This window comes from Phragmites australis, chromosome 6, assembly GCF_958298935.1.
Source record: "Phragmites australis chromosome 6, lpPhrAust1.1, whole genome shotgun sequence".
Classification (NCBI taxonomy): Eukaryota; Viridiplantae; Streptophyta; class Magnoliopsida; order Poales; family Poaceae; genus Phragmites; species Phragmites australis.
Window position 1 is genome coordinate 44,068,981 of NC_084926.1, and position 11,032 is coordinate 44,080,012.

Consider the following 11,032-nt stretch of genomic DNA (forward strand, 5'->3'; position numbering starts at 1 on the left):
GCGCGTAGTACTATGCAGGGTAAGTGGTACAAGCCACAAGGCCACAAAGGGCAAGGAACACTGTAGTTTGAGGACACAGAGATGCTACATGCTAGTGCACTAGTATCTTTTTTTTATTCTGATTGGTTAATCACGATCACGTTCAAGCACATTGTAATTCGTCCATGGTATGATCGACCAATTCTGCAAGGCTAATTTCCAAGCTTAGATAAACAATGACTTAAATAGTTGCAATCCCCAACTCAACAAAGACGCTTTGGCCGAGTGGTTAAGGCGTGTGCCTGCTAAGTACATGGGGTTTCCCCGCGAGAGTTCGAATCTCTCAGGCGTCGTCCGTTTTTCATTTTTCTCCTTGCCGTCAAACTGCAGCAGTACCATCAGGCACTAGTTCATTTTCATAGCGCTCTTTTTTAAACCAACAATATTGAAAATTAAATGTATTCTTTCTAGCAAAAAGGAGATGTACTCTTCTTCTTTTTATTTCTTCTTTTCAATTTATAAGCATAACACTCGGCCATGAAGAGAAGAAAGTTGCAATATTTTTTTGCAGTTGTGAGCAATCATAACCTTTTTTTTTATTGGCAACCAACAATCAGCATAACGATCATGTGCAGCAGCCCTCAAGTTTACACACAAGAAAAGGATACATATCATCCAGTCCAACACTATACAAAACATCGGAGAAAGATGCGAGTTCCTGCCGGATGAGTTGGCTCATACGAACACAAACAATGGAACGCCATCTGCTTGCAGCCACACCAAGAAAGCACCAAAGAATGCATGCACTGGAGCTTATTCTTGTGGGCTTGTGGCAGATAAACGGATGATAGTGGCAGGAAGCGTCAATTGGTTGAGGTATTGAGGTCACTGCACAAACAGAACAGACATTTTAGAATTGAGCTACATAGTTCTTAAGTTTGTACCACAAGGCAATCGCTGACTTCACACGGCATATAACGCCAGATGTGGTTCACCGCACAGTGCGTCGTAACAGAGCAAATTACTGGCACTGGGTAGATATAGCATGCCATGGTTAAATTAATATTGAAATGATTAATAGTAATAACATATCTTGGACTTGCAATAAGCTATGCCAGGTGCAAGCAAAGGATAATGGACGTGGTAATAAAGAAAAAGGGAGTTCAAATGTGTGCACAGAATGATATAGGACCTTCTGTTGAATTAGATGGACGGGCCAGCAACTGAAGTTGCATGACCCGTTTCTTGCAACTGCTTCAGTGTGGATGCAAGCCAGTCAAGCCCATCGTATAGGCCCTCACCACGGAGTGCGCAGGTCCCCTGTATATGCCATATTCTGTTTCTGAGGTCATGCAATCCCAGTCCTTCGCTCACCTCTTCTGGGCTCATTGCACCTCTCTGCGTGAAGAAGAAAAGGTATCAGTCTGGGAGTGTCACTCGATCGCTGCTCATTTGAACCTTTCATAAATCTGAAAGACATCAACACAACAGATGGAAACTTCCACTTGTCAATTAGCCATATCAAATTTCATAGAATTATTTTTTACTCAAAAAACTTCATGAGAGCAGAATAATTTTTAATAGTTCCTGCACAGCATGGTCTATACATTGACCGTTTTCTGAAAGCAAATACTCTGATGCCTCTCTAATATGCACAGGGTAAAGTTTGTAATTTATAAGGTAAATTTATCCTACAAAAATCTCACACGTAAGCAACACAGAAGATATTGGATACCACATAACCTTGCAAAGAAAACTGGATACGCCACAACAGACAAATTGTTAAAAATGAATATGTGATGACATACTCATTGATCAGAAGGAAAATTCAAAAGATACACTAGCAGTCACATGTGAATAAGGTCATAAAGAAGCGGCTACGCAAGTAGCCATTATCACTCCAAATTCTTGGTTTAACTTACCAGGTCCTGTTTGTTTGCGAATACTAAGATTATGCTGTTTGCCATCAAAGGGTCCTTGATAATGGTCTGGAAGGATAAAAGAATGCATGTTAGTAGGACCTCGTGTCATCAAAAACACAAAAGGAGCCGGAAGTCCTAAAGTGATGGAGAATTGGAGATAGTATGAAATATGTAACCTGAAATTCTTGCCTCGCATTTCCAATCCTTTCTCTGTCCAAAGAATCAACGACATAGATCTGCAACAAATCGAAAGCGGAAACACAACCTTAGCAAGAAGACTAAATGCTCTTCACTTATGTTCAGTGTGCCAATTTACTAAGTTCACCTATGCAATTTTTTTCAAAATGTGCTTAGATTGAGACTATATATACATGCTATGGTTTGGATATTAATTACAAGGGAAGATGAGCAATGTGCAAGTCAATATCAAAGAAAGAATTGAGAAAGATTAGAACTTAAAAGGGCCAAACAGACATAATGAGAAGCTAGGCATGTGTCTATAGACTTCCATGTAATAGTTATTACCAGTGCATCAGAATTACTGAGGTACATCTTCCACAGTGTCCTGAGTTTTTCTTGCCCGCCAACATCCCAAACAGTGAATACCACATTCTTATACTGAACCTTCTCAACATTAAAACCTGCAGGGGAGAAATTATGTTACCAATCAATTGATGGAGAAATGAGGATTGCAACCAAGTCCAAAAGAACAAAAGGAGAAAATTGCACCAGCGGTACAACAACTTGCATGGTGGGTGCACCTAGGTCATACAGCTTGGAAATTGCTCAAACAGGTCTCTAAACTTGATTTGTGGGTGCATTTGATGACGCGGACTGGTCCAAGGTGGCTAGTGATGCCTAAGTTGCGCTGATTAACCATCCACGGTGGTTTTGGATCACATGAGGCACGTTCACAAAAGCTTAGGCAACATGTTTCTCTATAAATACCCCCTGCTAACCATTTCTTTCTCAGTTGTTGGGCCTTTCCATCCGTTCCCCTTTGCAAGCGCACGCAGTAAAGCGATTCAAGCTGCCGTGCTCTTCGCACCCGGTTCCCCGGCTCGGAGCTCAATTACTAGCTCTGCCAGGTTCATCTCCATCACCTCAGACGACAGTCTTTATCTATCAGTGGCCATTGGAGCTGCACCAGGACATCGACTCATGCTTTCACATGTGGACTTGGATGAGAGTTTGAGACTAGGACAGACGCCATTCATTGGAAGACAGCATGAGAGTCTTTCTTCTGCAGCTGGTAGGCAAATTGAAGTAATGGACGAAGGACAGGTGCCATTGCTTCCTTCGTACCTGATTGCGTCGAGTGGACGAAAAATAGGTGTCTGACGGTATCAGAGACTAGATTGCTGAGGCACTCATCTTCCCCACTTCCCGTCGACAAGCGCCGCCGATGGCAACTACATGTGCCGCAGCATGGTGCATTAGGTTCATGCGATAGGAGGTAAGAGAGAAATAAAGAAAAAAAACCTACTACACGAAAAGTACGAGGGCCTAATTTGCAAATCAGATGCATGACATCATGTCGCAGTTGCGTGTGCAGCCTAGATGGCACCATGTATTGTTCGTTTGTCACTTTGGACTTGTCCATGTCACCAAATGTACTCATAAATCAAGTTTAGTGACCCGTTTGAACAATTTTCAAGTTATATGACCAAACTGCACCCATCGTGCAAGCTGTTGTACCCCCAATGCATTGGAGATAAATAAGTAAATAAATAATGATATGGGTCACCTACCCACTGTAGGGACTGTTGAAAGAACCTCTCCCATGTGCAGCCTGTACAATATTGTTGTTTTACCAGCTGCATCCAGACCAAGCATCACAACCTTGACGAGGGTAATCACATTATTAGTGACAGATTCAGATAACCATTGATCAAAAAAAAATTTACAGAAGTGATGGAGGATGATGTGATGATGAAGACTTGATGGAATAAGCCATTGGGTTAAGGCGGATAACGGACAACTATATTTAACTAAAATCACTAGATCGCTAGGTTACGGCTCATTTCTCAACTCTATTTTGGCCTTCAGAAAATTAGCTGGGTTGGAAGCCAACTCACAGTAGACGATACTATCTATTGCTAATGTACATTATAGAGTGCTATCTCAATCCACTTTATCTCGAAATTCCCACAACACTGCAAGGATGATCTTAGTGAAATTCAAGGTAGAATGGCCATCGAAATCATTTAAGGGATATTGCCACACCAATTGCTCAATCGGTTAATAGATTGCAGAAAATCGTCAATGAATTTGGACGACAAGAATCTCTGAATTAGTATCTCTGAATTAGTAACCAAGCACTGAATTCTTGGGGTGCAAGAGGGTCGACCCTCTAGTCCTCTACCCTCTCTAGTTAGTTAGAAATGCACTAAAAACTTACTTTCTAGTCCATTTTGTGGATCCCTTATACAAACAAATAAAGTAAAGTGGGTCAAAGAGTACCCTAAGGTTCACCTATTTGCACCCCTACTGAATTGGATAGACTTCTGCGCAGCACAGTTGATAACTGAACTTAAAGAGACGTCGAATCATCAATAGAACCCTAAATAACGGATCCCCGGTCACACGCCACTCCTTAATACAAACCAAGAACTCGGATCAAAGCTTCACCGTGGAACAGCATATCAGCCAGTAAGCCAACAACCCATATGAGCCCACATTCTTGCGCAGTACCAGACCAAGTAACATCCAGATTTTAGACGAACCATTCCAGCAGGGCAGACCTAATACAGTTCAACTCAAAGCAATAACCTAACGCTGTGAAGGTTCAAGAATCAGACCGCACCACGCCTGGAGGTTTCAAGAACCTGCTTACATGAGCAAGCAAAGCAACCGAACCAAGAAAAGGCGGAAGAAGGGCAGTGAGGATAAGATTATTACCCTCATCTCCTTGGTGGAGAAGAAGGAATCGAAGAGCCTGCGCAGAGCCTGCCCCATCCCCCCGCTTCTTGCCTAGCAGCTGTTGCTCTCTGCGGCCGCCTGCCTCCCTCTCTCTCTCTCTCTCTCTCTCTCTCTCTCTCTCTCTCTCTCTCTTGTTCTCTTGTTCGGCAATGGAGTGGATCGCGGGAGCCAGGACGAAGCAGGGGCAGGGTACGGTCCAGTGGTTGGGTTGGGTTGGTTTGGTGAGAGGAAGCAGAGATCGCCAGTGGTGGCGTCCATTGTTTTCCTTCTTGGCTGCTGGGTTGGTCTCTCTGGCACGAGACCCACGAAAATGACAACGCACGCGGCATTAGAATTCTTTGCCTGCCTTGGTGTTTCTGCTGGTGTGAGGTAGCCAAGCCAGTATTCCTGCTCTTTTCTTTGTGAATATCGAGTCGTTGTAGTCCAATCTATTTATCTTCATTCGAGTCTACATTTAATGTGTACTTATATTTTCATAAGATTTAATTTTAAAAGAAGTAGTAGTGGGTATGTTGAGTGGTCAAAGTGTGTATTCATGCTATATGAAGTTATGACTTTAATCTTTTTTAGATGTGAGGTAGAATGTTCCTATATAGATGTGTATGGACGTAATTGTGATATAAGTGCATATGTGTATTCGACTTGTATCTAAAATTATATATGTATAGCACATGATCTACAGTAAGTATGATTATTTTAACTCGATTAAATTCATTTGTCTAACTTGATCCACATTTATTAAGTCTAACTAATGAAGTGTCGGTAACTTACAACGAAAATCATATTTTAGCACAAATAAACAAATATTATGGAACATTAATGTAGATCGGCAAAATATGACATCAAGAGCGACCTATTGAACTAAGTGGGTGTAGAGCAACTTATCAGTAGACCGTCCCACTCTATATATATCAGTAGAAAGAATAAAAAACCAAAGATACTTATTCATTACAGACATAATGTAATCTAGATGAACGATAATTATGAGACATGACATAGCCAAACAACCTCATGCCATATAGCTATGTCCTCAGCTGCAATAAAACTTCAAATCAATAGAGCCAACTAAACTCAATAGAAAAACACATTTTAATCTCATGAGCAAAAATTTGAGAAGAAATAGATCATCCATCATACTCTAATAGTCAATCCATCAATTTACGTAAAAGTAACTATTGTTTCGTCAGGTTGTTAAAATCTATCGTTACCTTCTCACCTTGTCACCCCTCACTTTTATGAGAACCAAACCAAAATTCAGCAACAAGCACAATAATAAAAAAAAAATTGCCGCTACTGGATCAGCCTTACAGTCCACCAACTTATATTTGTCTACACAATATCTACACTAGAAAGAAGCAATTTACCACAAATAAAATAATTAAGTTATTTCATACAGAATAATCTAATTAAATGAACTCCATGTCATATTAAATGGATGAGAAAACAGAAACTCTCAATTTTTGCCAACTATACAAACCTATTAATGGTAAACTGATCTATGCTAGACTTCAGAATATCCATTACTGACAACTGGACTAAAGACACACTCATATAAACTAACTTTTGATAACTTCATACATCTTTGAGTCTATATACCGATATTCGACATTAGTTGCCGTTTTTGATGGGTCTCGTATCTGATTTGGTGAAACCAACATAGAGGGAAACACCAAGATCGTCCTTGCTTTTTTTTTTCCACGTGGGAACTGAGAGCTTGATTGTTATGTTCAAACTTGTGTGTTGAAGAATCTTAAGAGGCTCAGGTCCATTTTGAGTCTACGGATTTGACGAGTTCAAACTTGTGTGATGCAAATCCTTGCAATGGCAGGGGATAAATACCGACGATTTGACATGCATCTTCACAGATCCTATGTTGAGAAGATCAATCCGTCGCTAATCATGTCGTCTTTGAAATTAAGCGTAACTAGGCTACAATTTCTTATGGTAAACCGTATCTTGTGTACACATTTTAAAACCAAACATACCTGAGCGGTACGGAGAATCGCACATCCCCTTTTTTAATCCTTAAACACCCCAAAACTAAAATATCAATATTCGGAAAAATAAAATAAAGAGAGAAGGAAAGTCCCAAACATCCCCACGGCTCCCACAGCGAATCAATCCGCAGTTCGGCAGGCCTCCCCGCGAAATCAGCCGGCTCCATTGCAGATTCACGGCGAAAGGCGGGATTTTGAGGCGGGGGGCAGTTCTTGCAGGGGTTATATCGCGCAATCCCTCTAGCTTGACAGCAGTTTGAAGCCCCAGGTAGCATTTTTGTTCTCCTCTTGGCTCAACGTTTCTGCATCCTGTGGATTTCGGGCTGCAAACGGCGTAATCTGGTCCTGAAGAGGTGAAAGGCGCCGTTTTGCCGCTTACTAATTTGAGGATAAATGATTGGATGCTGCAGTTTCTTGTGGAGAGGCGTTGAGAAGGTGGGCACTTCTGCCGCGTTTCTCGTGTGGATTTCATCGGTTTTCTGGGCGCTGTTGGCTAGAATCCGTTGTGACATTGGCTGTGGAGACGGAAGGTAGGATCACGCGTGTTCTTTTCTTCTCTTTTTTTGTGTGAGGAGGGTAATGGGGATAGATAGAGTTATTTCATCTCGGTTTCCTTGATTTGATCGATCTCCTGGTGATTCTTGTGAAGCATATTCCGAAAGTTGGAAGGATCGCTCGATATAATCGAAGACACTGGAGTTCCCAAAAGATTTATGAATTGGGGCTTCTGAAGATTCGGAGTCAGGAGAATTGATGATCTAGTGTTAGGGGTTTATTGCACATTTGTGATTTCCTGACTGGGAAAGCAAGAATGGGAATGGACTACTACAATATCCTCAAGGTGGATCGCAATGCCACCTTGGAGGACCTCAAGAAGTCGTATCGGTGGCTTGCGAGAACGTTGCATCCCGACAAGAATCCGACTTGAGGCGCTGAAGCTGAGGCAAAGTTCAAGCAGATAACTGAGGCCTATGAGGCAAGTGAATTTTGCACATCTTTTTTCCTTGCAATGTGTTGCATTTTAGGAAGTTTATGTTTGATTATTTCACCATTCCAGAAAGAAAATGATAGTTGTTTGCCATTTTTGCGTAAATCTGATGGTGATGCGCTGCATGTGGAAATATTTGACTACCACTGGTTTGAAATGGTGAAGTCTTTGGTTATTGTAAATTACAACTTCCGTAAGTTGAAAGTGTATCTTACTCATTGTCTGATCGTAACCTTAGCATGTAGTATAGTGATGAAACATAGTATTGCTGCATATGGGGTTTCTTACAGTTGTTGTGATGCAAAATTCATTTACTTTAGATTTCATTGTTGAAATGCACGAGTGCAAGAACTACAACTGCTTTCCTTCTTTCTTTCTTGGGTCACTGGCACATTGGCTTACTTGTACTGCATTATCGTTATTTTACTTTCAACCATATCGTGGATTACTGCAAATATACATGATTAATGTGTGTAACATACTTCCAGGGCCAAGAATGCATCAGTTATGCAAAATCTGTTTCCTCTTTTCTCTTTTCAGTGTCTCTGTAGTCTAATTTTTTTCTTCAAGTGCCGCATTGCTTATTTGTTTTACTCTGGCCAACTCTGGTTAATGGACTCAGGCACCAAGTGATTCAGAACAGCGTGCAATTTATGACCAATACGGTGAAGAAGGCTGGAAGGGGATGCCTCCACCTGGTTCACAGAGCCGGACCTCCACAGCTGCTGGCTCAAGTGGTCCAGGTAATTTCAGGTACAATCCTAGTGGTGCAGATGATTTCTTTGCTGAGTTCATGACAAGCAACAAGGCTTACTCCTTCGACAAAGACCGAGCGTGATTCCAGCCAAGATCACACTGGACCTCGGCAAGGAACAGTACAAGCCAGCTAGAGTGAAGCTTCTTCTGGTCCACAGAAGGAGAGCAGTGCCAGTACAAGCCAGGTAGAAGAGCCACTGCCCGTGGAAAAAAAAATTTAGTATGCACCCTTGTGGAGTTGTACAATGGAACCAAAAGGAAGATGAAGATCACTAGGAATGTCGCAAAGCCAGATGGGTACGTTGTCTTACTTTTCTTATATTCCTAAATTTCCGTAGTAATGCATTGTTCCCTAGTGTGGTGTTTTTTTTCCTTTTTGCTGCATTAGAGTCTGGAATAATGTGCGAATAATTAATGAGGCTTAGAAATGCGAGCCGGTATTGGACACTATTTTGCTGGCATAAATTTCTTTGTTTCCAAATAGTGTTATGTATTCTACTATTGCATCATCATGGAATTTAAAGTGCAACAAAATGGTAACAGATGCTGTGCTAATTGATACTCCCTCCGGTCATCTAAAGATGACGTTTTGGACAGGAATTCAGCTATTAAAGTAAGGGTACTTTTACTCTTATACCCCTATTTACTTTGAGGCACATGTTCCAGGGAAGAAACAAATACAAATCGCTCCATCTTCATGGTTCCTTCCTTCGCAGTGCGAGTACATGATTAATTAGGGGCAGAAAGGACCATTTGCTCCTTATTTTCCCTCAGCGACATGTTTTCATGTACTTTAGCCAAAATGCCCCAGCGTCAAGTATTATCGACTGGAGGGAGTATTTGTTTTCTATCTTCTGTTTGCATAGCACAATAGCAAGTCCACTGGGTATTCTTTGTTTTCCTTTTTCTTTTTGGTAAGATGTATGCTATAACGTGTAGATTTGAATTAGTCATGAAAGGCTAAGACTTAAATGCATACATGGCGTTTGAATTGAACATCTGTCCCCAGTACCTCTTTTCTTTTCCCTGGCATACATGCATGTTTTACAGGAACTTGTAAACATGGAACATTCACCTCAATGAGTACTCTGTTTTCCACACTGTTTTTCATTACCTTCTGTCAAATCCTCTGACCATTCCAAAATGGAGTCGTGGGAAGTGATATTGAAGTATTTGGTAGCAAGGACATGGCTAATGTTACCTGAACTCTGAAAATTGTTAACCCGGATGAGCTTACTGGCTGATGAATACAAAATGTGGTTTGATTTGACATGAAAACCATTTCTGGAGGAAAATCATGCCACTTTGACAGTTCACTTGGCATCCTAGTTGTACACTTCTTGCTTCTTGATGGAGTTCTACATGCCACATTCCTTTTTTTTGTTGAATTGCATGGCAGCATGATTAGCTAGAGATATTAGGGTCCGTTTGCTATTACATTTACTAAGAAGAATAGAAAGTATGTTGCCTTTCTTAGTTTCCATCCGTATCTCATCATGCAGAAAAGAAGTTGAAACAGAGGTCTTGGCAGTTGAAGTGTTCCCTGGATGGAAAAAGGGAACCAAGATTACATTTCCCAACAAAGGTGACAAGCTGCATGGCCAGTTGGGACAGGACCTGACCTTCGTCCTCGATGTGAAGCCCCACGATGTGTACAGTCTCGAAGGAAACAACCTTCTAGTAAAACAGGAGATCCCTCTAGTGGATGCTCTCGCTGGGACGGCGATAAACCTCAGAACCCTTGATGGCCGGAATCTGCCTGTGAGGGTGGAGAAAGTGGTGCGCCCTGGGTACCAAGTGGTGCTCGAGAACGAAGGTTGGCCGATCAGGAAGGAACTGGGGAAGAAGGGGAAGTTGGTGATCAAGTTTGACGTGACCTTCCCGGCGAGGTTAACGTCGTCACAGCGGGCAGCCATCAGGCGAATCATGGGTGGCTAACCGGAGAAGAGAAAGAGAAAGAGAAGGTGCAATGCATTGTTACATAGAGAAGAAACAATGGCTATCTTGGCCCTAGACAGATAGTTGGCAGTCAGTCAGATAGGCGTCTCCATGGTTACAATGGCCCGTTATTGATTCTATCAATTTGCTCTTGTTAATTGTATGTGACCTAGATTTTTGCCTTTTGTGGATCAGTAGAAAAGGTGAGTAGTTAATATTGAGCATAGTGTAAGCTGATTTTTTTATTTATTTGTAGGCTCAGGAAGCCTTCCCTACTTGTGTTGGGTAAAGCTTAAGCTTGAAGTTCTGTCTGAAGTCATTTTTCTTATGGGACGATGTATTTTGTTAAATATTGTGGATTGAAAAGGAAGGGAAAGAAACGAAGAGAAATCATTTTTGCAATTTCACTTCCTCTTCCGGCTGCTACTATGATCATTTGGAACTTGTGATACCCAAAGAATCCATGACGTTTGGAAGCCAAACTTTTCATGTTCTTGTCGTCTCCACTCTCCAGTGAAATTTCTGCAAAA

At 41.5% G+C, this 11,032-nt stretch overlaps 1 protein-coding gene, 1 non-coding gene and 1 pseudogene across 3 annotated transcripts; 2 read left to right on the forward strand and 1 right to left on the reverse strand.

Annotated features, from left to right (window-relative positions):
- Positions 1-250: 250 nt before the first annotated feature.
- Positions 251-332, forward strand: TRNAS-GCU (transfer RNA serine (anticodon GCU)). The gene has a single exon. It is a non-coding gene; the product is annotated as a tRNA-Ser (tRNA).
- Positions 333-550: 218 nt separating this feature from the next.
- LOC133922743 (uncharacterized) lies at positions 551-5,121 on the reverse strand. 2 transcript variants are annotated; one of them, XM_062368206.1, is made up of 7 exons: positions 4,803-5,117; positions 3,653-3,743; positions 2,427-2,542; positions 2,078-2,137; positions 1,902-1,967; positions 1,172-1,377; positions 551-867 (listed from the first exon to the last, which is right to left on the reverse strand). In XM_062368206.1, the coding sequence occupies exons 1-6, from the start codon at positions 4,857-4,859 to the stop codon at positions 1,183-1,185; spliced, it is 585 nt and encodes a 194-aa protein (XP_062224190.1). In that variant the 5' UTR covers positions 4,860-5,117; the 3' UTR covers positions 551-867; positions 1,172-1,182. The 2 variants fall into 2 exon arrangements, with proteins under 2 accessions (XP_062224190.1, XP_062224191.1); XM_062368207.1 differs by lacking the exon at positions 551-867 and having other exon boundaries at positions 1,310-1,448; positions 4,803-5,121.
- Positions 5,122-6,731: 1,610 nt separating this feature from the next.
- Positions 6,732-10,904, forward strand: LOC133922744 (uncharacterized; annotated as a pseudogene).
- Positions 10,905-11,032: the final 128 nt, after the last annotated feature.

What these genes read in the sequence shown, in the direction of transcription:
- LOC133922743 (XM_062368206.1), bottom strand. Translation starts at nt 4,859, where the DNA reads ATGGGGCAGGCTCTGCGCAGGCTCTTCGATTCCTTCTTCTCCACCAAG. An exon ending in TCAGTAATTCTGATGCACTG is followed by an intron (nt 2,138 to 2,426) that starts GTAATAACTATT and finishes GATTTGTTGCAG; the next exon opens with ATCTATGTCGTTGATTCTTT. An exon ending in ATGCGAGGCAAGAATTTCAG is followed by an intron (nt 1,968 to 2,077) that starts GTTACATATTTC and finishes TTATCCTTCCAG; the next exon opens with ACCATTATCAAGGACCCTTT.